The following is a 27,115-nucleotide window of genomic DNA, read 5'->3' as shown; positions in this document are numbered from 1 at the left end:
ACTTGATATAAGAAAACTTTTTCTTTTATTTTTTAATTTTAAATATATAAAAACTTTAACTTTTTTTAAAGGCATAATGTAACATCTCTTCGAGTGAAACAATTTTTTCACGTGGTTTATTGAGTTGATTTCCTCGCCAAATCTCTTCTGAGTCGATCTGCTTATAATCAGCAAACGTTACATAATTGATACCTAATAGAAAAATGGCAACACTGTCACAAACCGTGTTAAATTAATCAGGAATACAATAACAAAAAGAACATTTTTCGCATGATTCATCAATAAAATTCATTTATTTCCTTAAAAAAAAAAACGTAAATAAAAACCTGACCTTTTTTTCTCATGTATTCTTCCATATTTACATCGCATTTATCTTGAATCGAACCTAATTTATGAAGTGAAAAGCCAAAAGATTTTTTAAAAAAAAGTAACAAATTTGTTAAAATTTGTTACTTTTTTTTGTAACAAATTTGTTACTTTTTAGTGTTTGCGGTCTTTCTGAAGAATATAGTTCAAAATATACGTTCTAAAAAATAATAAAATCTATATACTGCAGCTTTGTTTCCACTGAGGAAACTATAAAACTAAACATAAACTTTAACGTTTTTCTTGGGTTTTTTAAGTTTCCAAAAGAAAAATGAGGACGCTTCTTTGATCTTCAAATTTAAAATTTTGTACAAATACGTTAATTATTCAGTATACATTTTCCTTAACAACTAAAAATATATAAGTTAAAATCTTTTACCTAACTGCAAATCTCTAACAATGTTTTCTCCAGTTGCATATGCTTCATTCATTGTTGTAACTATCATACCAACTGGACCATGTTTTACCCAGCCACTGCAATAAAGGCCTTATAAAAACAAGAAGTATTTAACACTTTTATAATTCATATAAACTTCAATACTACAATAAAAATAATTTAAGTAGAAATTTGTTTTTATAAAGACATTCTTTATAAATACATTTCTCTGCAAAACCTAATAACAAAACAAGTAAAAAATCATTATTCTTTTACCAATTCCTGAAATACAAGGTTTTAATTTTTTACTTAAAACTAAAAATGATGAGCTATTAGTTTATAATTCAAGTGATTTTTGAAATTTCATGTACCTTTTATTACATCTTTAGAGGATGTTTTTTCTACTACTCTGCCATCTATGTTTGGAATGATTCCTAATCGAGCATCAAATGGAATACCATCATCAACTTTTATGCTCTTGTATCCAATACTCCTCAACACCTGCAATAGTTTTTAAAAAGGTTTTCAATTACATTAAAAATAAAAAGAAATCATCTTAAATTTTTATTTCTAATCATCAAAACTACTTCATGATAAGAAATTTAATACCATGCCACATGTTAAGTCTTCAAACACACCCGTTCCAACACCAACTTTGATATTATCTTTCTATAAATTAATATAGTAGAATAATTTACAAAATTTATAATGGTAACTAGCAAACTTAAGTTAAAGTTTTAAAATGCAATAAAATAAAGATTCACAAACCATTTCTAATTTGCACTGTTCAAATCTAATTCCAGTAACTTTATTAGTGTCAGTGAGAATCTCAACAGGATTTTTTAGAAATTCAAGAAACCATCGCTTTTTAGCCACTAACCTTTTTTGGTGTTTTTCAATAGATGGATTGCTGAGTAACAATAATGTAATAAACTATTAGCAAAAGTATACAATTTGCCCCTAATCAACTGCCTCAACCCTCTGCACTTCACTTGAAAATAAGTATCTGTTTAGGTAATGAAGCTAATGAGCTACTGAAACTTTTAGCCACTTGATTAGGGTTAAATTTAATCAAACTTTAACTTAAAGAATTAACAAAAAGCTTAAAAAATACATACAGAGCTGTGATACACATCAAATCTATTAATCTTTTTCTCTGTCGTGGCAAATCTAAACATTTTTTAAAAATAAAAACATAATATAGAGAAGGATAAAGTTAAAACTAAACACTTGTGCTTTTTTAATACATACAGAAATTTTATTAAGGCCAGCATGCTAAGCATACTTAGAAAAGTAAGACCATTTTTAGAATGTTTCCTATGGATCCTAGATATACTGATACCAGGGTTACATTACTTGGTGCAACAATATATATATATATATATATATATATATATATATATATATATATATATATATATATATATATATATATATATATATATATATATATATATATATATATATATATATATATATATATATATATAGAAGATACAGCAAAGGATGACAACTTTGTTGGTACTTAAAGTTTCATACCGGCGTGCCGGCAATCATCAGCCAAAATACATAATGAAAAAAACGTTACAAAAAGAGAACATTAAAGAAAAACGAAAAAACCGTTAAAAATGTCGTTAAAAAAGAATTGTTCTTATTAATGGCTTCAAATTAGTCTTTACTGTCAAATGACGCAAGCATGTATTTATTCATATGCCTACACTTACTAACCAGCTCTTGCTTTTTATTTAATAAATTTGCGCCTCTATAGATGGCAATTTCAGTTTTTTCATTTAAACATAGAGCGCATCTTCTTGTGCTTGGTTGATAAGGTTGGCATTTCCTGATTATACTCCATTTAATAAAAGGTTTTTCGTTTTTTTCTTTTATGCGCCACACTTCCTTGGATAGCTCGGTGTCGTTTTTGTATTTTACAGTATTGAACGACTTAATGTGGTTTGCATAACGTAATTTAAAAGGCGGTTCACTTATGCCAATATATATTTTATCTAAATAGTTCGGAAGGTCTGAAGAAATAACAGCTTTGTAAAGCATGTTTTCTGTTAGGCAAAGTTGATTTAGTGGACAATGCAACCTGTTGATACAATTGCAGGATAATCTGCGTTCCAATGAAACGGGTATTTGCTTAATAATATTCGGAGGATGGTTTTATTGTTAATGATGGTTTATTATTAGTTATTATTAAGCAAATACCCATTTCATTGGAACGCAGATTATCAAGACTTTCATCCAGTGAAAAAATATTCGGCAAAGCTATTAAGTGTTATGAGGAGGCATTAAATAAAGCAGGATATAGTCATAAATTAAAATATAACAATACTCCTAATAATAATGCCAGAAAGAAGTATAATCGAAAGCGTAACATTATATGGTTCAACCCACCATTTAGCAAAAAATATGATCACAAAAGTTGGCAAATCATTTCTTGATTTGGTAGACAAACATTTTCCATCTAAGCATATTTTGAACAAAATATTCAATAGAAACACTTTGAAAGTCAGTTACAGCTGCATGCCGAATTTAAAATCTATAATAAACTGGCATAACCAAAAAATCATCGAAGATATTGAAGATCAAAATAAGAAATCCTGCAATTGTATCAACAGGTTGCATTGTCCACTAAATCAACTTTGCCTAACAGAAAACATGCTTTACAAAGCTGTTATTTCTTCAGACCTTCCGAACTATTTAGATAAAATATATATTGGCATAAGTGAACCGCCTTTTAAATTACGTTATGCAAACCACATTAAGTCGTTCAATACTGTAAAATACAAAAACGACACCGAGCTATCCAAGGAAGTGTGGCGCATAAAAGAAAAAAACGAAAAACCTTTTATTAAATGGAGTATAATCAGGAAATGCCAACCTTATCAACCAAGCACAAGAAGATGCGCTCTATGTTTAAATGAAAAAACTGAAATTGCCATCTATAGAGGCGCAAATTTATTAAATAAAAAGCAAGAGCTGGTTAGTAAGTGTAGGCATATGAATAAATACATGCTTGCGTCATTTGACAGTAAAGACTAATTTGAAGCCATTAATAAGAACAATTCTTTTTTAACGACATTTTTAACGGTTTTTTCGTTTTTCTTTAATGTTCTCTTTTTGTAACGTTTTTTTCATTATGTATTTTGGCTGATGATTGCCGGCACGCCGGTATGAAACTTTAAGTACCAACAAAGTTGTCATCCTTTGCTGTATCTTCTATGTAATTGCTCTTGCCAGCAGGCTATTGAGCACTCTCGAGTGAAGAAGTCTTTTACTAATCATAAATATATATATATATATATATATATATATATATATATATATATATATATATATATATATATATATATATATATATATATATATATATATATATATATATATATATATATATATATATATATATATATATATATATATATATATATATATATATATATATATATATACACACACACAGTATTGGACAAAACATTTGCAATCAAATAATGCTAATTTAGTTTCTTTATATAAAAGTGCTGCATTTTTTCAATTTAGAGAAATAACTAGGTAACTGTTTAGAGACAAAGTTCTTCAAGTTTTATTCATCACAAAGTTCATTATTTGTACACGAAAATTAATAAATTAATCAAAAGTATTAAAAAAAGTTGATTTCCTTCTGGACAAAACAAGTGAAACTCGAAAAAATGTTGACCAAGTTGTATTTCGCTATCAATATTTTGTGGCGAATCCTTTGTTGTCGATCACAGCCTTGCATCTTTGAGGCATAGATTCGATCAGGTGATCAGTGAAACTTTGCGGAATCACTCCCCAGGTCTTTTGGATTTGTTCAAACAGTTGATCCTTATTACGAACACCTTCACGATTAATTCTGCGGTTGACGATCTCCCACAGGTTCTCGATAGGGTTGAGATCCGGAGATTGAGGCGGCCAATCCATCACCGATAGGTGCTTGTCTTGAAACCACTGCTTGACTACTTCTGCAGCGTGTTTTGGATCGTTGTCTTGCTGAAAAACCCATTTTATTAGCATACTCCATTCAGCATGAGGTAACATAACATATTTCAGGATATTTTTATACATGAAACGGTCCATTATTCCATTGTTTCGATGTATTGGACCTAGACCGTTAGCAGAAAAACACCCCCACACCATTACATTGCCTCCAACATGCTTCACGGTCTTATAGCAGTAACATAAATCGAGGCGTTTTCCGGCCAGTCGACATACATGGCAAATACCATCGCTCTCAATGATGTTGAACTTCGATTCATCACTGAACAGGACAGTTCGCCATTTCTGCACATTCCAGTCAATATGAAATGTAGCAAACAGGAGTCTTTTCTTCTGGTTTTTTAGTGAAATCAGCGGTTTCTTTGCAGGGCGTCGAAAAAACAGTCCGGCTTCAACAGCACGTCGTCTGATTGTTCGGTCCGATACAGGCAGCTCTAATTGCTTTTGTATCTCGACTGATGATATCCAGGGATCCTTCTTGACGGATCTGATGATCATAGAATCCTCTCTAGAAGTGGTGGAATGCGGTCTTCCACCTTTGTTATCTGCTGCCAACTTCCCCGTAGAACGATATTTGGAACATAGTCTTGATACGGTCCATTTTTTCACGCGATATTTATCACAAATACTTTTTTGTGACATTCCACTTACGTAATCGCCAATAATTTTCTTTCTTAGTTCCAATCCAAGACTGCCGGGAGCCATTTTTGCACTTGAAGTCATAAAAATATTTCTAGATGCTACTGGATGCTTCCAGATGCTTCTTCTGGAAATTTTTGGAAGCTTCTGCATGCTTCTGGATACTTCCTTTAATTATTAAAAAACTTCCGTGACGTAGACACGGACCAGACTTAAGAAAATGAAACAAACCAAAAAAGTTGCACTTGTTTTGTCCGCTGCAAAAAGGCACTTGTTAACGAAATTCTGCCTGCGTGCTGTCACCTGTCAGCTGATTGCTCATGTCATGGCATGCTATGACTCCAGACTCCTGAACTGTTTGCTGTGGTAGTATAGTTCGTTTCGTTTTTAAGACATGTAAAATTAGGAACACTTTTTAGCATTGTTCGATGTTGGTTGCAAATGTTTTGTTCAATACTGTATATATATATATATATATATATATATATATATATATATATATATATATATATATATATATATATATATATATATATATATATATATATATATATATATATATATATATATAACCCTAGTAAAATAAACAGATAAAGGAAGTTTTGGAGAGAACAAAAGATTAAGTTGCATAGTAATGGAATGAAGAAACTAGCATGTATTGGATTTGATGGAAAACAGGATATGGCTCTAGTGCATGATACCAAATGCAGTAGAATTATGAACGAAGAGTACTATGTTATAGTTTCTTTTCCAGAAAAAAAATATGTTGATTAAGAGAGTCTAAAGACACTCTTCAAGCAATAGTATGATGGAACTAACAACAGTAAGAAAAACAACATATTGAGAAAAGTTGAAGAGAGTTGGGAAGACTACTATCATTGCTAGTTTGTCAAGTACACATGAATAAATTAACACGTAGAAAATATTTTTTGCATGTTAATGGTGGACAAATGACAGGACCTACTACATCATCTGGTGCAAAGACATCCCAATTGTTTATTTTTTTCCCAATCCTGAAAAGTTTGTTGATGTTCCTGGTTAGGTCCCTAACAATCTCAGCACAATCAGGGATAACTTTTGAAAGAATACTTAACTGTTCAGGTAAGACATGATTCAAGTCAGTACACACGATTTCTAGAGTGTAGCCAACTAGGTAAAACAATCATGCAAGATGGCTCATGAAATCTAGCTGAGCTTGTACATGTCATACACAGTTGCATCAAAATTATTGCACACACTAGTTAGTTTCATAAGTATTGTCTATGACCATACATGGTTTCACATAAAATGTCACAGTGGATATCAAGATGGGTCAAAAAATTTCTTTTTCCTTATGAAGCAAAGTCAGCAACTCAATAAGCCAAATCAAGATATTGTGTTTCCAGTACTGCAGAACAACAGTCATTTTGCTCATTCTGAACATGTGTTGATACCTGCTGTTTGTGATGGCAATTAGGATTTTCACAGGCAAATATTTGAAATTATAATTAAATCAAGACAGAGAGTGGAACCTAATACTGTTCAAATTTTTGATAAAAATGACATTAAGTTGATCTTCTCTGCTGAAGCATATTTCGAAACGATTGATTGGGACAACTGCTAGTTAATGCCACCTCCTCTGCTTTTCACATGTGCCCAGAGATGACCTTAAGACATGTCAGCAACTTTTTCTACCGATATTTCAATACCACTCACAAACTATTGAATGGACAATTAAAGATGTTTTAGTATCTAGCTCAAAAGTCTATGGATATAAATCTTGATATGACATGGTTTAGTTGGGTAAGAAAGCTAGGCTTGAACTGCCTAAAGTGGATAACTAAGGCTCATTTTAAGTAACAAGCGCATCTTACTTATTATTTTAATAGCTTGTCTGAAAAGTGTTCTTAGCTAAATGCTATTGTGCATTGACCATCAGAAAAATGTATTTTTTACATTCTAAGGCTTATGTAACATTAACACTTTTCTATGAGAAAAAGTTGGCAAGTGTTAACATTTATAAAAAAAAATTGAATTAATATTTTTTAAAGTATTGGGTAACAACTTTTATATATATATATGTGTGTGTGTGTATATATATATATATATATATATATATATATATATATATATATATATATATATATATATATATATATATATATATATATATATATATATATATATATATATATATAAACACAATACATTGCTCAAGTGAGTTATTTTTAGATAGAGAAACATGCATGTCTATCAAATGTAATTTTATTATTGTTAAATGGCATATAGGCAAAAAAAAATCCCTATACATCATTTTGTTCCAATTAAATGTTTTTCAAAGTGGAATACTACACAAAAATTAACAAGTATTTGTACCTACAATAAAGATTCCATCAATTTCTAAAATAGTAAGAAACAAAGATTTTTTCATCTTTTTGAATAAGATTGTAAGTATTTTTTCGACAGATAATCAAGCTTTTACTTTTTAAACAAAAACTCAAAGAAATTGACCTCTAGCAGTTGGATAGTTACTTCACAGATGAGTCTGTTAACCCTAGACGCTATGTGGGAATCCAGCAAGGGCCTTTTAACATTTATCTTAGAAGGATTTTTTGGCAAAAATTCTTAAAATGATTAATAAATTTTCCATCACTTTTTTTATGGTTTTACAAATTACATTCTTTATTTAATTATTTGATTTAAACTGTTAGATTTAAAGTTTTTAATTTGCTTAAAATTTGAGCTATTTTCTTTTATTGTATAATCCAATGTAACATTGGCTTCAAAACAAAGAAGAAATTTGAAAAAATAATTGAAATACCACAAAAATCAATTTTAATGATTGTAAAGACAAAATAAATCAAAGGAATCTTACATCAGCGAATAATAATAATAATAATCATTATGTTAGATTTTAAATTATTACAGAAAAATTCATAGAAAATTAAAAAAAAAAATCGTAATGAAAATATTTAAATCTAATTTCAATTAAATAAGTATAATTTTTTTTCATAAACAAAAATAAAAAATGAATTCATTTCTTGCATTTTTGTAATATTTTGAACTTGAAATAAGCTTTTTGTACTTTTGTTGTCTAATTGTTCTTATTGCACATAATGTTATTTTAAAAATATTTAAACAGTTTTTGTACATATAAGAGATAGTTTAATGGCACATTTTATTTGGTTTTAAAGGTATTCCACTTTCATTTCTTTATTTCAGGACAGTTTTAACCAAGGTGATTGAAACAAATAAAAATTCATAATATCCTTTAAAAATACAATACCCTATCCTAGGCCAAGTTGAAAAAGGAAGAAGATTGTGCATATACACACTAAAAAAAAAAGGTATAATAGAGGTATGTTATTCTACCCGAAGGTAGAAACTAATATTTTTAGGGTAGAATAATCGTTTCTTAAGTTTAAGCGGTTAAAATGGTAGAAAGTTCTACCCCTGAAGAGTTTTCTACCTTTGCGTTAGATGTCACTAGAATGCGGCTCGCAAACCATAAATTTCTTTATTTTTATGAAAAGCTCTTAACTTAAAAATAAACAAAGGTGAGAATAAATAAATGTATTTTATAGTTTATAAAATTTATTTTTCATTGGTTTTTATATTAACCAAAAAAATTTAAAAAAAAAACAACTTAGACAAATAAAAAAACAAATTAAATATATTATTACTAGATTTATAGCTGCACCTGGTTTTAATGATACATGCGGCATTGTAGCATGTTACTGTAGTTAAAGATTTCAAATTTCGGTATGGAGTATTATTGTCAAGTTGAGTTTTGCAGAAAAGGGTTTTATAATGCACGAGGGTTAATCAATCACATAATGCTGCAGCATGGTCATGAAAAATATCTGAATTTGTTGTGTAGTTTAGATGGTTGTGTTTATTGCTATAACACTGTTAATACATATAGATGTCATGTTTTAAAATTTCATCAGTCTCATCTAGTTTCCGTAACTTCCGATAAACTAAGTTTATCTAAAGATAGAGAAGAAAATGTTGAAAATATTGTGGAAGTGGAAGCAGAAAACAGCAATTATTGAAAGTGTGGATGAAAATGCAAAAAAATTAATGACAGAATTTTCTGATTTTTTAGAATCTTTTGGAAACAATTTATGTATAACACAGCTGCAGTTGCGCGAAAAACACATGCTGCCACTTTCAACAGCTTCTTCAATATGTAATAAAGTTAAATGTTTGCTTGATTTGTTCCAGAACAGTATTGTATCATTAACAAGAAAAAGGCTTAAAGCGCTAAATATTGAATCAGATGAGGACTCTGTGTTGAATCAATTATTATCATTTTCCTCAATTTATGACAGTGTCTCTTAACTGTTTGCAACTGATCATATTAGAAAATTATATATGCTAAATAACCTTGAGTTTGTTTCCCCAATAGAACTTGATGTCCAGACTAATGAACTTCATCAAGTAACTGAAAGTCTTGGTGGTTCTAACAATGTAATAAACAATGAAACATTGCCTTTGCCTGTTGTAGTAGCAAACACAGATAATAATATTTATGCAATAGAAAATGAAAAAAATCTTAAAAAAAATAAAAAAGTTGGTTATTTTATTCCAATTCTTCAAACTTTGAAAACCTATCTTCAAAAAGATGATATATGGGCTAGTTGTGAAAGGAACCATTTAAAGACAGTTAAAAGTGATGGCATTATGCGAGATTATTCTGATGGTACACATTTTAAATCCTTAAATGGTAATAGCAACAATTTTATTCGTTTACATTTGTATAATGATGAGTTAGAAATCTGTAATGCACTTGGAAGCAGAAGGGGTACTCACAAGGTTTCAATTTTTTATTTTATAGTTGGAAATATTGAAACTCATTTATGGACAAACCTTGACCATATTCACTTGGTATTAGTTGCACAATATAGTGCTGTCAAAATGTATGGATATGATAGAATTTTAAATAAACTAAGGAATGATATTAAATTGCTTGAGATAGATGGGCTTGATTTAAATATTCTTGGCAAAATTGAACATATCAATGGTACTATTGTTACATTCTCTGGAGATAACTTATCCTCTCATTTTTTTAGTGGTTTTTCTACTTGCTTCTCATCTGGTAGAGTTTGTCGTTGCTGCATGATTTCGTTTAAGTTTCTTTCAAAAGTTCATTCAGAATCTTCATGCCAGTTGAGAACATTAGATTTACATAATTATCATGTCCAAGAAGTAAAGACAGATAAATCACTCAGTGGTGTGTACGGTGTTTACAGCCATTGTTCTTTATCTAGTTTGCAGTATTTCAATGCAATTGAATGTTTCCCGCCTGACTTTATGCATGATGGACTAGAAGGGCTTTTGAGTGTGAATTTTTCAATTGTTGTGAGAAATCTTATCAAAGAAAAATTATTCACTATTATTCAGTTGAAAGAAGAAATAGCGAACTTCAAGTATGGCATTCCAGATATTAGTGATAAACCTGCTATATCATGTGTTCCAAAAAATTTGGCAGCATCTAATAAAGCAATCCATGGAAAAGCTGTGGAGCGATGGTCACTATTTCATTTTTTACCCATATTTGTCAGTCGTCTTGTAAAAAATCATGATATACTCCTAAACAATAACTTTTGGCAGCTTCATTTGCTTTGTCGACAAATTGTGCAAATCATTTTGGCACCAGAAATTGATATAAATTGGATCCCTATTCTTGAGCATCTGATTCAAAGACATCATTCTCTACTTGAGCGAATTAGCCCAGTATCATTTATACCTAAAATACATTTTTTAGTACATTATCCTAGATTACTATTGCATTTTGGACCTTTGCGACACCTCTGGGTAATGAGATTTGAAGCCAAACATCAATATTTTAAACAAATCGCATGTTGTGTAAAAACTTTTAAAAATATAACATTTACTTTGGCACAACGACATGAAATGCGCAAGTGCGTTATGAATTTTGGACGAAGCCCATACTATAAGGGTCCAGAAATTTTAAGTTGTCAAAAAATATTATCTATAGATTCACTTCCATTTGAACTTATTGATGCCACAAAAAAAAAATTTGTTAATACCCATCAAGTAAATCAACATGAGCAGTTTATATCTACTGCAAAACTTAGAATTAATGGACAGATCTTTTATACAAGTACAAGTATTATTTGTCAAATAAAAGGTTGCGATGACATGCCTTTATTCGGAAAAGTTGAATATATATTATTGTTTCAAGGTACTTGGATTATTGGCTGTGTGTTGCAAATGGTAAAACAATATATAGAGTTTGTGGATTTTTACAATATAGAGCAGTCCAACAATTGGGTTGTGGTAATACCTGGTGAACAAGCCAATCATCCGTCTATGGGTTCCTATTTTGTTAATAATCAGGAAGGCATTTTATTTCATCATCGTGTTTGCATAAAGGATGAATAAGAAAATTAAAACATTTATAACTTATTAAAATTTAGTTTTTACAAATATTTATACTTTTAGTTTTATATATTTTACTTTGGTGGGTGTCTGCCAGATAAGGAAAAGTCTGGTAATTCAGATATCTGCAAAGAAAAAAAAAAAAAAAATCATGGAGCAATCTGGAAAATTAGGTAATTAAAAAAAAATCAGGGTAATTTACCTTAAAATATTGGCAGACACCCTTATAAACTTATTTGCAGTTTTGAATTTACTTAAACTTGTATTTAATTAGTTTGATGATAATGCTTTTTTGGTATTTTCTGTTTTAATTTACTATACTATTTATAATTTACTAGTTTAATCTAGTTTTACAAAGATCTTGCGGAGAAAAAATTATTATAAATGTTTTATCATTTTAAAGTTTTTCATAATTCAAAGTGATCAAATTTAAAATGCCTCTTTTCAAGATATGGTCTGGTGATCGCTTAGTAAAAAAGGCAGTTATTGCTGAAGATTTTGATATGCTGAAAGTGAAGGGTAAGAAATTTTATAATACTATAACATTATAAATACATTATTTTAAGTAATCTTGTTGAGAGTTAATCCTAAAAAATATAAATTTAACTACTCTTATTAAATTAATTTTTCAATTTTAATTCTAGTGTTTGAGAAGTTCCAATTTTCACCTGCTAAAATTGTTGTAAATAGTGATGGAACAGAAATAGATGAAAGTGATGTTTTACTCAGTCTTTCGGGTGAAGTGTTGTTAGCTCTTCGTGATGGTGAAGAATGGCAAGTTTACAGTGTGTTTTTATTATTAATGGTATTAGTACATTTAATTATTAAAATGCAGAGTATTTAAAAAAGACTACGAAAGTTTGGATTGGATTTTTTTTTTTTTATTTTTGTAGGCTTCAAAATTGTTGCAAGAGAAAAATTTTTTTTTTAAGAAAAGTTCATCAATTATCCTTTGGATTATAATGGACTTTTTGCTTCTTTTTTTTTTCTTGGCCTTTAGTGAAAAAAATTTTTAAACTGTTTTGATTTTGTGATTGCAATTTTTTGCTTGTTTTTGGTGTAAAAATAAAATTCTATCTTGTAACGCCTTATTCAATCATTTACGCCTTAAGTTACGTTATAAATAGGTAATAAAGTTATAAATATTATGTTATTTATTGCTAAATAGTTTATATTGCATAGATTCTGTAACTGTCACGTCTCCTGAAAAATTGCCATCGTGTATTCAGTCATTGTCTTCTTCACCGCTTTTGCTGTTACAGGAAGGTGAATCTAGTAGCACTGAGCATATGCTTAATACGTCTGGACTGAAGACATTCCCAACAGTATACTGTCTACCAATGCTTCCAAAGCACTTAACAGCAGCACTAGAGAAAGCCTCCTCTAAAGCGGATCTAGATGTGTCGAGTGAACGACAGTTAATTAGAATTATTTATGATGATCTGCTGCAATATTCTTTGTAAGTAGTAATTTTTTTGAACAATTGATCTTTTTTTTTTTTTTTTTTAGTTGTAAAATGAAAATTTCAATAAAAATTCCTAATATTTTGGGGAACAATAACAATAAAAATTGCCAATATTGCAAAAATGCGGTATAAAAATTCTTCTGGCTAATGTCTGATATATATATATATATATATATATATATATATATATATATATATATATATATATATATACATACATACATATATATATATATACATATATACATATATATACATATGCACACATATATATATAGAGAGAGAGACTTGGACTATCTCCGACTGCTCTATTACTGGGTTATACAAAAATAAATTTTTGGCTTTTTAGATATCCAACCTCTCTGATGTATCAGGCTGTATGTCAAGCTATTGTGCGAACCTATCCTAAGTTACAAGATAGAATTGTATTTTTACGTCAAAAGGCATCAAAGCCTTATGTAAGTTTTGCAAAACTGTGTTTTATTTTGTATGAAGCTTTTATATAAAAACATATATAGTGCTTTTAAAAACTGTTTGATATTTAATAAGGGATAATATATGCATTTGGGTAAGAAATATATATATATATATATATATATATATATATATATTACTGTGTGTATGTATATATATATATATATATATTACTGTGTGTATGTATATATGTATATTAAAATTAATTATCTATAATTAATTTCAATAAGTAATTTCTTTCAAGGCAACATGGTTAGACAGCTTAAAAACAAGATTCAAGTCTGAAAGGTCTAAAATGCATAATGTACCTTCAGTGCAAGAGCATAAAAAGTTTGGTACAACGCTGAAAAGAAAGCAACTTTATATTGAATGTGCAGTAACTCCAAAACAGAAGCGGTCAGAGGTAAGTATCTCAGAGATCAGTTATTTAAATTCTGTACTATTTAATATATGGTTAAAAAAAACTAAAAAGTAGTATCCTTTTTTTTAATTTTATTAAATTTTTAAAGATGCAAACAAACTCTATGGAGGATTTGCTAAGCTGCATTGCTCACAAAGAAACCATTTCAAATGAGTTTAAAAATTGTCTTCCTGATATGTCAAAGGTTAGAGATCGAATGGCAAAGACCTTTGTACATAGAAGGAGAATAATACTTAATTCTACCACAACACAAATACTAGAAGAGTATCCAGCATTAAAGATTGCTTCAGAGGTGTGTTTTAACTTGAGTTTATAAATCAATGGAGTAAGAATAACTCATAGTTGATAAATTTTAATATGTATAATTATATTTTGTAGCTGTTAGAAGAGGCAAATCTCAACTGGAAATGAAGGAACCAGTAAAATAAACCAGTTCTTGAAAGATCTATAAAGATACTGGATATGGCCAGGTCAGGGAAAAGAAATGCCAAAAATAATGAATTGGTGACTAACATTGTGGCTGCCATAGGATCTGAGTCTAATGTCAATATTGAAGGTTTATAATATATCTGTTTGTCTTTAATTTATTTTGTGTTTATTTATGTAAAAAGTTATAAATATTTTTAGCACAGCAGATAAGAGTATCAATGTTGTGTTTGCCCGCCATGTTTGGTGAAAAAATTGAAAGATGGCTTGTGATAAGTAAGGTCTCAATAGTGTTTTGAAGCTACCATTCTTCAATGAGGCTTATGATTTTTCGATTTTTAAAGTGTTTTTTTTTTACTTTTGTCAATATAAATGTAATATTTAAATTGACAATTCTGATTTTTTTAGGAATCATCTCTAAGCACACCAACAATAAGAATCACTTGTTCAAATCAAGCCAATATTCTGCATTTTGAAGATGTGCATATAGCAATCTACCTCGATGGTTTAGTTATTTGTAACGTTCAATCTATCGATGAAGCATTAAAAGTCTTGATAGCATCTTATTGGGTTTTTGAAATAGCCTTCAATCCGCGACTGCAAAAAACATTGACATTTCTAGCCAACTATATTTGTGGACTTAGTGAGTTCCGTGTCAGTCCACCGGTTCAGCGATTGCTGAACAAATTGTTGTAAACTTATTATAATAATCAAAATAGTTTTTTTTTTTAAATGTGTTGTTTTCACTGTCGTTGTAATTTTTTAAATCTTAACAAAAGCAAAAAAAAAATATGCAAAAAGCAAAAAAATATTAAAAAAACTAAGCCTGCCTTTAAGGGTGGAGGAAAATACCTTACATATAGGGGTATAATAAAATACCTTAGTAATATTCTACCTTAAAGGGTAGGATATATGATATACCTTTGAAGGTAGGCGAAATGGTAGATAAATATACCTTTTAAGGGTAAAATTGTATACCTTGCTTAAGGTAGTAAGTTACACCTTGAGGTGTTTTTTTCTACCTTAGATAAAGGTAGACTAAAATGCCTTACTATGTAGGGTATATTTTTCTACCTTAAAGGGTAGGATATGTGATATACCTTTAAAGGTAGAAATTCCTACCTTTTTTTTTTAGTGTGTAGTACAAGTTGAAAAAGGAAGAAGATTGTGCATATAGTACAAGTTGAAAAAGGAAGAAGATTGTGCATATAGTACAAAAAGATGTTGTTTTTTTTGTTCAACTTCTACAAAAAGAACTAAAATTACTAAAATTGAAAACCATGTAAGATATTAATATATAAAAGTTATATCAACATTTACATAAACTGCAATATACATGAAAACAAAAAAAACAAAAAAATCAAAATAGGTGGGATCATGGCTTTCTGCTGCAATTATAATCATTATGGAATCTAGTGGAATTTTCTCTAATATATCAAGATTACAGAAACAGAGTAATCTATCTTGCATATGTTTCTGGGTCAATTTATTTCTTTAAAAAAAAAAATTTTTTTTAGTAAAATCCTGGATGGGGTATTTGGAGCCAGCACACTCATGACTTTATTAAAACTGAATTATAACAAAAAAGTTCTGTTGTCTTTTGTGATTAATTTCTTTAAAAACTAAACCAATAAAAACTGTTTAGCAGCATAAGTATCTATGGCTTCTAAACAAACAAATATAGCAAGTGTAATATATAGTAACCTTTAATAATTGGTTCAATGCTTCTAAAGTCTTCAGGCTTAAACAATGTTTCTGTATCTTCCAGATGAATCAATTCCCGAAGTTCCTTGATTGTAAATGAAACCTTAAGATATTTAAAGACATAAAATTATATGCAGCTGAGAGTTGAAAAACACATTGCATTAATTATTAAAAAATATATTCATCTTCATTACCTTTATGTGTGAAACTTTTAAGTAAAAGTACAAAAATAATTTAAAACCTCTAATGGACTTCTTCTTCCAACAATATGAACCTTTTTTATTTGACTTTTAGATAATTCATCAAATGCATGTTTGCAGATGTCAGTTTTCTAAAAAAACAAATCTTTAATAAAAATGGCAAATTATACTATTAAAGAAGACATTATTAATATTTCAACAACTCTACATTTGTACAAATAACAGCAGATATCTATTTTATTTCAGTTACAATTGCAGTGCTCAATTTTTTTTTATAAGTAAAAACTGTTAACAAAATTTAGCTTTTCTTTAAAGTTAACAAAAAAAAAAAAAAAAATGCAACACCTGTAAATCCTTTAATGGAGCAAGAAGTATCCTGGCAACATCTAGTGCAACATTCCCATGACCAATAATAACAGCTGTTTCACAATCGAGATTCAGTGGAAGCTTAAAAAAAAGAATAAAAAAATGAACGTCTACTGAAAACTAAACTTTTATATTCTTAAAATGTTCTAAAATTACCTTTGCATGAGCAGGTAAACCATTGTACCAGCCAACAAATGAACGTGCTGAAACAACACCATTAGCATCCTAACTAATCAATGCAGTGTAATTATAATGGGTATAATTGAGTTACTTACTTCAAGAAAAATTTTGACAGGAAAGGGTTTTAGAAATTCTACACAAAAACAAACAATTTTCAAAAGGTTACTTGCGCACTATTTAGATTCATATTCTAAAACTGTTTCATAACATACCTAAATGAAAATAAGATAAACAAACCTCGCCAGGTATGTTCAACTTTTTATCATCATCTGCACCAAAAGCCTAAAGAAAGTTGTGCAAAGTTATGGAAACATAAGCCAATATTGTTTTGAAAAGCAATATTTTACTATATGGTGGATTTAATGGTTACTGATGCAACATTTGAAAATTTCATTCTTGAGTTTTAACATTTTAATTTTTTCTAGCAAGTCTTAATGGTCACTAAAATCTGTTTACGACTATGGGCAATTATGGTGTATATGTTGTTTTTTTAGACTCTTAGTGCTTATCTTTAAATTGGACAATATATGTTATTTACTGATATAATACTATGATCTGATGATCTGCTATTTTTTGATCCTGAATATTTAACTTCAAACTTTTGAAAAAGTACAAAATTTAAAAATTTCCAAAATTCTATAAACTGAAGTTTCACTTATGGAAATCTTTTGGTGTGCATATTAACCTTTTATTTTCATTAGTTAATTTTCAGGCATTTTCCTAAAGCTCTTAGATTAATGATGTGATGTTACTGATGCAACAATCTGATTCAAGAAGTCAGAGTTGTTTGTAAAAATCTGATTTATGGTAGATTTTTTTATTTTCAGATAATATAGTATTTAATATAGATAAAAAATGAATTTTACATGCCAATTTCTGCAATTGAAACTCTATATTAAGAAAACTTTAAAACTTTTCCAAACCTTTTCTAAATTTTTAAGCTGTGAAAAAACTCAAAATGTGCTGGATATTATCTTTTTACAAGTCATTAACATCAGAGTTTTCAGATGTCTTTTGAAATGTTTCAGATGTCTTTTTCTAAAATTTTCCATAATAGAAATTTAGATGTCAAATTAACTTTATGGGGAGAGCAGTGTTAAGGCTGTTGGGGATCCTAGGCTAAACTCAAATTTGGGGCCTCCTATTTTTTCTAAAAATGAAATAAAGCAGTTAAATAGCAGACATTTTTTAAAACAATCGCTAAGTTCAGATGTGGCACAACTATCAATTCATTTATTCTCCATCACCTGTGTAAGCCACTACCTTACCTTCGACAGTTGATAGGGCAGGGATTTGAATGAAACATCGCTGGTGCAAGGCCTTGCGATTCAAAAAGTTATCATGAATCACCAAGAAAACGGGCCAAGACCTGCATTGGTTTTTAGTCTAAAAAATACATCCCTTCCATGAAGTCGGGATTTTTCGCATGTATTAGCTCTAGAATTACCGCAGGTATCCATGTAGTAAAGTACAATCAAATAAACGATAACTGATTTAATGAGCCATTCGCATTTTCACAGTACAAGTACTTATACTTAGACATGCATGGCTTAATCTTTGAGACAAGTATATGACTACTGGCAGGATCAACCAGGTAACTATTGTCAAGAGCGCGCGGCAAAGCAGTTGCTCTTTGGCATATAGTGGACAAAACAATGAAAGCGTCTGAGCACCTCTTTGTTTTGCTATATGCGTCAATAAACCAATATGTGTTTATCTTAGGCATGATTTGTATAAGTTTCAGCATCTGTTTCCTTGAAATAATCAGTAGATTTCAGATAATAAATGATATCTTTCGATAGGAAATACATTATTAGCATCAGAAACAACTATTAATTCATTTATAAACATATCCCTCCCATTTATAAGTACTTCAACAATATTCACCTCAAGTTCACTTCTGTTGTCACACTTATAGGTAAGACATGTACCAGAAAAATCTGGGTGGACATTATAAAGGATATTTATTTAATTATTGTATTTCGATATTGAATGTTATATATATTTTGAAAGTACATATATTAATATTATTAAATCTCACTTAAGAAAGTCAGTGAAGTTTTGTACATGAGAACACACGCACTTTGCGTTTTACACTCGACATCAGCTTTTGCACAGCTTTCGGCTGGACTTTCTTGGTAGCTCTAATCCATTTATTTTTGAAGCCTTTAATGTTTTTGGCTTCTTTTACATTGAACCATAGTTTTCTTTTGACAAGAGCCTAATATTTTTCGATAGGACGTAGTTCGGGACAATTTGGTGGATTGCAGTGTTTTTCAATGAAATCTACTTTATGTTCTCTAAGCCAGCTTAAAGTTGACCCAGAGTAGTGACATGATGCTAAATCAGGCCAAAATAACGGGTTACCCATGTGTTCTTAAAAACGGTAAAAGATGTTTCTTGAGGCATTCTTTTATGTATAATTTGGTGTTAATTGTTCCGGTAGTTACAAAGCAAGAGCTTCTTTAACCACATTTACAAATTGCTTGCCAAACTAAGAAATTTAGCAAATTTTTGCATTCCAATGCATTTATAATTGGAGTTCAGTTTCTTGCAATTAATTGCTGAATGATATTGGTGTCCTGGAAGAGATCGGAAATATGCAGCACAACAAGTTTCATCGCTAATAATCAAACAATATTTTTTCGCATATAATTTTTTAAAGAGCAGCTTTGCACATTGAATTGCAACATTTTCTTGCTTTTCTTTCTTGACGAGGAACTTTTTTTTTATATAAGATTTATAGCCACAATTTATCTTTACTCTTTGTATAGTGGAAGCACTTGTCTTTTTATTTGCTAAAGTTCGAACAGAAATCTCCGGTTTTCTGCATCTTTCACTTTTTTACCAAGATCTCGTCTAACAAAACATTTATTTCTTCCACTTCTTGATTTTATTTTGATTGTACCAGTGTTCTTAAATTGTTTCACAACGCTCTGCACTGTTCTTTTGTTTGATACACCAGGATTTTCAACGAGAAAATGCAAATTTTTTTCTCGCTTCTTATCTTGATTTGATGACATTTCTATTAAAACTAATTGTTTTAATAACAGAATTGTTTAAATTTTGAACAATATTAATACAATGACATTTTAAAACAAATAGCTATTTAAAATGATACACAGTTTCTGTAAACACCACATCAGAACATGCGCAGATTTTTTCTGGTACATGTCTTATTAACATTTATATTCTGTAATAAAAAAAAAAGTAAAAATGAGGTTTTACATTGAATAACACAAATTTACATTTTATTTAAAAACTTAAATTTAACTTTTATAAATGTAAGAATTGAGTTCTTTGATTTTTATTACTAACATAATGCAAATTTTTGAAATTTTCATAGCATAAATTTACATAACTTTTGCACAATCCTCCTCATTTTAATTAATGTTTTAAAAATAAACCATGACTAAGTATAATTTAAGCATTTAAACATGAAATGCATTTTATTTATTTTTGAAAATTTGATATTTGCTTAAATTTGGCACTGTGAAATTGGTACTTAGGTCATTAGGAAAGTTTGTAGAGCTCCCCTATAAAAAAAAAAACAATTTTTTTAAATTTTATTTTACTAAATGTTCAAAATAATGTCCATTGTTATCTATACAAAGTTGCATCCTTTCAAGCCTTTTGTCAAACAATTTTTTATACTCTTCTTTGGGTATACTTTGGAGTAGCTTTGTTATGCAAGTTTTTTGACTTTCGACATTAGTATCGTCATTAAGATTTTTTTTATCAAGTCGAATAGTCAATAATTGGATGGAGCTAAGTCTGGTGAGTATGGTGGGTGACAAATTATTGTAATTCCAGCTTGGTTTAGACAATTTGTAACGGTTTGAGTCACATGAGTTGAGCATTATCATGGAGAAATTTGAAATTTTGAGTGCCTGTTTTAGGTCTTTGCTTATTCATTTCGCATATAAGAGGTTTCAAACAATTTTTTATATAATATTTGCTAGTAATGGTGTATCCCTTTTCAACATAACCCAAATGAACAACACCTGTTGTTTTGAAGAAGATATAGAACATGCTTTTCAGCTGAAACCTGTCGCATCTTACTATAGTTCTTGGACTTTCACCTTCACCGACCCAACTAGCATTAGTCAACTTGTCTCAAATAAAACCACAACTTATCCCCTGTAATAATATCACATAGTCTCCATGGGCTGTTTCTGAAAAGGGCTAAATTTTCCTTACATTGCTAACTCTATTCTTGCGATTTTGATTGGTTAACTCGGGGTATCCAACATGATGTTAATTTTCTTTTTTTAAGTGCATTGTGAATGATTTCGTTGATTGTAAAACGAATAATAGATGTCAGGGCTTCAATTATATCATGTGTTGGATGCGGATTTTCCTCAATAATGGCTTGCACACATTCAATATTCTCAGCTGTAGACGTGGTTTGAGGGTGCCCTGAGCGAGGATCATCTTTGAGACCCTCTCTACCATCTTAAAATAAAGTAGCTCATTTGCAAACTGTACTATATTTTGGAGCTTGGTCACCATGAACTAAAACCATTTCATCGGTTATGGCTTGTGCTAAAACTCCAAGTAGAGCACGGGTGTTAATATATGCTTGATATTCAAATTTTTACATTTTTAAATTTTTTCTTTTAAATATATCTAATAAAATTTAAGTAACTTTTTTAATAAACATTCAAAATATTTCAACAAGTTCTTAAAATGTTCATAATTAAACACAGTTTAAAATGATATATAAATATTTAATTATTTCCTGTCTGATTGTATCTTTATAGATGAAGTTCTATGAACTTCTCTAATGACCTAAGTATGTTGCCCAGGTTAAATTTCAATTTAGGGCAATTTTAGGACCTACAGAGTATGTAGTTTATAAACCCATGGTGAAAGAATGACTAAGAAAATTTGAAAAATCACATTTACTATAAAGTTCTCTTGGAATCCATCATGATTCTTGTTACTAGGATGTTAGTATTTTTCAGAAATGATGCTACATACATATTCAATAGACTTTTAATAACAAAGAAAACAACAAAACATTTAGTTACCAATCTTATTTAAAGATTTATCTAGTAAATTATATTTTAAAAAGTAAATTAGTAGACAAAATAATCACTTACTAGCACAACAGCACTATATATTTCTAAAAGTTCAGCAACTCTTAAATCTTGACCAATGTCAACATTACCATAGAATGTGCAGCGAGGATTTTTTGCAATTTCTTCAAATGTGTGTATTGTATTCTAAAGAAAATGTAAAAGTTATACCAAATATTACAAAAAAAGGTTTTTTTAAAAAAAAAAGTAGTATAACTTTCTGTCTATTATTTCTTTCTTTTTTTTTTTTTTTTTTTTTTGCAGAATTAATAACAATATTTCTTAAATCAGTCCTCTTTAAAGGAAATATTTTAGAAGAAATTGGTAAAGAAGATGACTCTAAAACCAACAAAAAAATGATCTCCAAGTCATTTTACCTATAAGAATCATTTTAGAGCAATATAGTTAACAAAAATGATGCAGAAACTGACCAATATGGTGGTGATAGAGGTAATAATTTTATGGTACTAGCAGCTTGCTATAACCAATTAATGATTGGGAATTTTATAAAATTAAAGGGCTATTTCACTAGGTCGAGAACACTTGGAGAAATGAAAGAGCCTAAATTATTGTCAAAATAGTCTATATTGCAATTTGAACTGAGAATGCCAGCCATATAATGTGATAGATGTTCTTGAGTCCAAAAATCTAAATATTTAAATCTAACTAATAAATCTATGGAAACAAATTGACTTTAAAATTTTTAACATTTCAGAAAGTAATGCTACTGAGTAAAACTGCTACAGAACCTTAACCCAAATAAGCATTTATATAAAACTTGGTGCTTTTAAGTACAAAGGTGTTAAAATACAAAACTTTAATTATGCCATGTGTGAAGTCTATGAGTGTTTAAATAAAATACTTTGTTTAAATATTTTTGTCTGCTTTTGTTACTTTTACTACTTATGATTATAATATATTATTGCTTACCCAGGGTAAGGTAAGAAGACAAATAGAAATCACCAAGCACAAAAAATAAATGCAATGGTCAATTCAAATAAATTTTACTCTCTTTATTTCAAATAGTTGACAAAAAGAATATTTTCACAACTTCAAATATTCTTGAACTATATATCATGCCATGTGTATTACAGTATCTAACCCTCTAAATAAAAAAGCTCTACCATCAAAATCATGTGATTTGGTACCTATTTGAAGTAAAAGCTCTCATGACCATGATCTATCTTGTCTTTACATGATCAAAAAGCAAAAAGGGAAAACCATTTTTGATTAATTTGAAAATATAGGAGAAATTTAAAATTTTTAATTATTTGCATTAAGAATTGCCATGAATTAAAGAAAAGCCAAAATATGTAAAGGTATTGAGAATGAGATTACTTGATTTTAAAAAGATGTGAAACAACTCCAGACAAAATTGGTCAATTCTTTTAAAATTGAAAACCATGATTTCAAGCAAAAGATGGCAGCAAGATATACAAGCTCAAGCAATTGCACAGAGCAAGAGTTGAAACAAATAAACATTAACAAATTGAATAATAAGGTTAAACTTGAATAGACTCAAAGTGGGATAAGATCTAGCAAAAGACAGTTCTGCACCAAAACCTTTGCTAGAAATACTTTTGTATAAGATAATTACATACACCTATGTCAGTTAGCAGTTTTTTTTTTTCTTAGAAATTTTCTCATTTTCTACTCTTTGACTTTTATCTTTTTTCTGGCAAGGCAATCATAAAACATCATCATTTACAGGATCCATATCTATTGGTTGAACACAATTAAATTCAGCACCCTTTGAGCATTAATTACTCAAAAACTACTTAAACCTTTTTCTAATTTTTTTACAATACGAAGCTAACTAAATTATTTATTTATTTCAATCATTTTTTACATTTTTAATTGGATGCTTAAATAAAGATTTTTGCAAGTACTTGACATCATTTTCTGGATCTTGCTTTGAGTTCCTTTTTTTTGAAGCAGCTTTCCACTTTTTTTTAAAGTTGTCTTCATCTTAAGCAAATTTCTTGCTTTCCAATAGGATTCTTTTTATAATTGACAAACAACTTTCAATAACTCATTGCTCAGGTCAATTTTAAGTCAATTAGGTCAGGATTTGCTTTCTTAGGCACCAATTCAACGCCATTTTGTTCATACCACTTTAGAGATTTCTTTAAGCATTTTTCTATATACAAATCCAAGCGCAAAATCTTAAAAGTAATGTATGGAGCACTTTTCAAGCCACAGGAGCAGATTGCTTGCCATACAAGGAACTTGGGAGCAAATTTTTCAATTTGTATATAGTTGAACTTGTTGGCAACATATCTACATTTCAACTGATAAAAACATTGCAGGATGCGCAATTGTTAAAAGTTTTTTTTGCAATGTTTCATCCTCTTCAATTATGCACAAGTTTTCTTAGCTTAAAAGTTTATGTAGATTTTTTAAACAACCAATTGCTATAAATTCTCCATCAATGGATAGCTTTGAAGTTGTTTTTTTTTATGATATGCTTTATATTCTTCAGATTTAAGTACTTTTCCTATCAGAGCTTGGCTGCATTTAAATTTTCTCCAAAGATATCTCTGTAACTGACACGGATTTGCATTTGGACTTGTTTTTTTATAGAATGGATTGATTTTGCTTTATACTTATCTTTAAATCTTTTCTTTTTTCCACTTCCTGCTTTTTTTCAATAGATTGAGTCTCCTTATATTGCTGCAAAGTAAATTCAACTGAAGATCAAGCAACACCAGTTAAATTTGAAATGTCAACTTGTGACAAAAAAGGATTTTGAAGAAAAATTTCCAAAACATTTTCTCAATTTAATATTCGCTTACTCATTTAAATCCAATAACAATGATAAGCAATACTAACACCAATACAATCATACAACAACACATTAGCATCATTTGCAAAAAAGTTAGAAAAAAGTAGTTTTTGAGTAATTAACAATGAAAGGTTGCTGAATTTCATCATGTTCAACCAATACAATGATAAGCAATACTTAAAACCAATGCAATGCAGAACAGAACTTCAGAAAATTTTTTCCTTCAACTAATCCAAGCTTAACAATTTCATTAGATGAAACATTTTATGAGATAAGAGCTTTACTGTGAAAATCTGCTAAGTTTTTGAAATGGACCCACAAATGGTCTTCTAAAGTATCAACTCGGACATTTGAAACATTAACTGTATGCATGAAGAAATCCCAAACCTGTTGATCAGCCATTTAATGTTTGATGAACAGTTTAGAGCAACTTTACCAACCGTGTTTAACTGACCATTAACAAGGTCTTGTGTTGACAAGAATGAAAATATGAACTTCATCCTGCCTCAATTAAGATCTGTAAAAAGACTTCTTTATATAATCATTTATAAACAGAGTGCACTGATATAGTTAACTCATATTAAAGAGAGCAGAATTGACAAATACACTCGCATTAAGAAAAAATTATGGCTCATTTTTAGGTTGGAAACAAAATTTTTTAGTTCAATAGCTTTCTTTAGTATCATTGTGTTATTAGATTATACTTAAGGCAAAAATTTTATACTATTCTAAGGATAATTTTAGGCAAGTAATAGCAGTGTTACATGAAGGAATAGCCTTTACAAGTTTAACTGTTCCATTAAGTGAGGCTACATTGGAAGCCTCACCTAATAGAACAGTTAAACTTGTAAAGAATATATAATATCTGTTCAGTAGTCTTACCATCTTGATCAGACAAAACTCTAGTTTTTCTCTGAATGTAAATGAATTATAGTTATGAGAAAACCCTTCTCTAATAGGGAAGGGTTTTCTCATAACTGTAATTCATTTACATTCAGCAATGTACCATACTTAATAAGGGGTACTTCATTGGCATGACTCAGGCATGTACCATACTTAATAAGGGGTACTTCATTTAATTTTTTTCCTTTTTTTTACATGGAGACTTTAAGTGAAAAATTAGACACTGTGTATAATCATTGCTATTAAAAATGAAACAATTTTTTTACACTATGTTTGGCTGCAAAACCTGGCCAATAGGCTGTCAACTCCTGGTCAATACCATGCTTGACAAGAAATAAATTTTTTGTAAAAGATATGATATTATTCTTTTACACTACCTTCATTTCTGGATGATCAGGAGCCACACCATATCTCACCAAACCAAAAGGAACAGGAAGTTTCTCAAAAATATCAACATAAACCTCCTTGCTATTCTAAAAAAAAAATCTGTGTGATTTAATATAAATGAAAATTGCCAAACATTATTAATTTAAGGTTTAAAGGTGTGACTTCAATAGATTGCTAAACTTATACTCACTGAAAAAGCCATTAAGTAGTCACTCAAAGTTGTTTTATTTAATTTAATTTTTTTTTTTAAAAAAAAAAAGATATGTAAAAATAGTTCTGAATTTTTATACATTTATTTACTATACCTGTATCCTCATCACACTAAGCACTTAAAGATTTAACAGTTGCATAACTCATTAGCATGGAATATATATATATATCCTAAAATAATATACAAACAATTATTTTTTAGATAAACTTTCCACACCTTTAAAACATGTTGTGCAGTATAGAAACCAGCAGGTCCACTACCAACAACACATAAACGTGCTTTTTTTGAATATCTACGTACTGATTTAAAGCCATTGTAGACATAAGTGTTAAATGACGAACAGCTGATAAAACATCTGGTTAACATAGTTAATTGGTTTAAGTCACCATACTTGATAACTATACAAAATAACACTTAAGTAAAATTATTCACACAGAAAAGAGTAACACATAAAACAAAAAAGACTCTTGCTTTAGAACTAAGTTTAAGTTTTCTATAGTACCAGGAAAAAAATATTTTAGAATTAAAGTTGAGAACTGGGGTTGGGTTAGGTTTAGAGATAGGGTAAGGTTAGCAAAGGGGTTAGAATAACTTTTTTTAAAGAAGTGGTATTTTCAACAGGGGGTAACTTTCTAAGTGTATTTTAATTATAAGCATGGAATACGCAAGTATAGAAAAACATTTTGAAATATTTTTCTTACATGTTTAATTTTATGAACCA

At 29.3% G+C, this 27,115-nt stretch overlaps 1 protein-coding gene and 1 pseudogene across 3 annotated transcripts; one reads left to right on the top strand and one right to left on the bottom strand.

The window, feature by feature from the left end:
• LOC149878944 (NADPH:adrenodoxin oxidoreductase, mitochondrial-like) lies at positions 1 to 27,115 on the bottom strand. 2 transcript variants are annotated; one of them, XM_090071395.1, is made up of 15 exons: positions 26,611 to 27,115; positions 26,174 to 26,269; positions 22,133 to 22,255; positions 17,265 to 17,309; positions 17,004 to 17,072; positions 16,827 to 16,928; positions 16,523 to 16,612; positions 16,282 to 16,384; positions 1,861 to 1,912; positions 1,511 to 1,652; positions 1,352 to 1,411; positions 1,114 to 1,243; positions 746 to 853; positions 332 to 385; positions 1 to 192 (listed from the first exon to the last, which is right to left on the bottom strand). In XM_090071395.1, the coding sequence occupies exons 1-15, from the start codon at positions 26,758 to 26,760 to the stop codon at positions 56 to 58; spliced, it is 1,461 nt and encodes a 486-aa protein (XP_089927521.1). In that variant the 5' UTR covers positions 26,761 to 27,115; the 3' UTR covers positions 1 to 55. The 2 variants fall into 2 exon arrangements, with proteins under 2 accessions (XP_089927521.1, XP_089927522.1); XM_090071396.1 differs by lacking the exons at positions 1 to 192; positions 332 to 385; positions 746 to 853; ... (2 more) ...; positions 1,511 to 1,652; positions 1,861 to 1,912 and adding an exon at positions 9,808 to 9,848.
• LOC149878945 (sterile alpha motif domain-containing protein 3-like) lies at positions 12,168 to 15,273 on the top strand (annotated as a pseudogene). The gene is made up of 9 exons (XR_016446839.1): positions 12,168 to 12,310; positions 12,436 to 12,576; positions 12,974 to 13,250; positions 13,606 to 13,714; positions 13,975 to 14,133; positions 14,240 to 14,445; positions 14,530 to 14,707; positions 14,779 to 14,858; positions 14,986 to 15,273. The product of XR_016446839.1 is annotated as a sterile alpha motif domain-containing protein 3-like (transcript).

This window comes from Hydra viridissima, unplaced genomic scaffold (genome assembly GCF_058129835.1).
Source record: "Hydra viridissima isolate aposymbiotic clone 2 unplaced genomic scaffold, HvirCarnegie_v1 scaffold_14, whole genome shotgun sequence".
NCBI classification, from domain to species: Eukaryota; Metazoa; Cnidaria; class Hydrozoa; order Anthoathecata; family Hydridae; genus Hydra; species Hydra viridissima.
Note: the sequence above shows the minus strand (reverse complement) of the source record. Positions and strands in the feature narration are given on the sequence as shown.

Excerpts from the sequence above, each read along its gene's own strand:
- LOC149878944 (XM_090071395.1), bottom strand. The coding sequence starts at position 26,760 with ATGTTAACCAGATGTTTTATCAGCTGTTCGTCATTTAACACTTATGTC. Across the intron at positions 16,385-16,522 it reads GAAGAAGAAGTCCATTAGAG|GTTTCATTTACAATCAAGGA; the intron begins GTTTTAAATTAT and ends AAATATCTTAAG. Across the intron at positions 1,653-1,860 it reads TTGATGTGTATCACAGCTCT|CAATCCATCTATTGAAAAAC; the intron begins GTATGTATTTTT and ends ATTGTTACTCAG.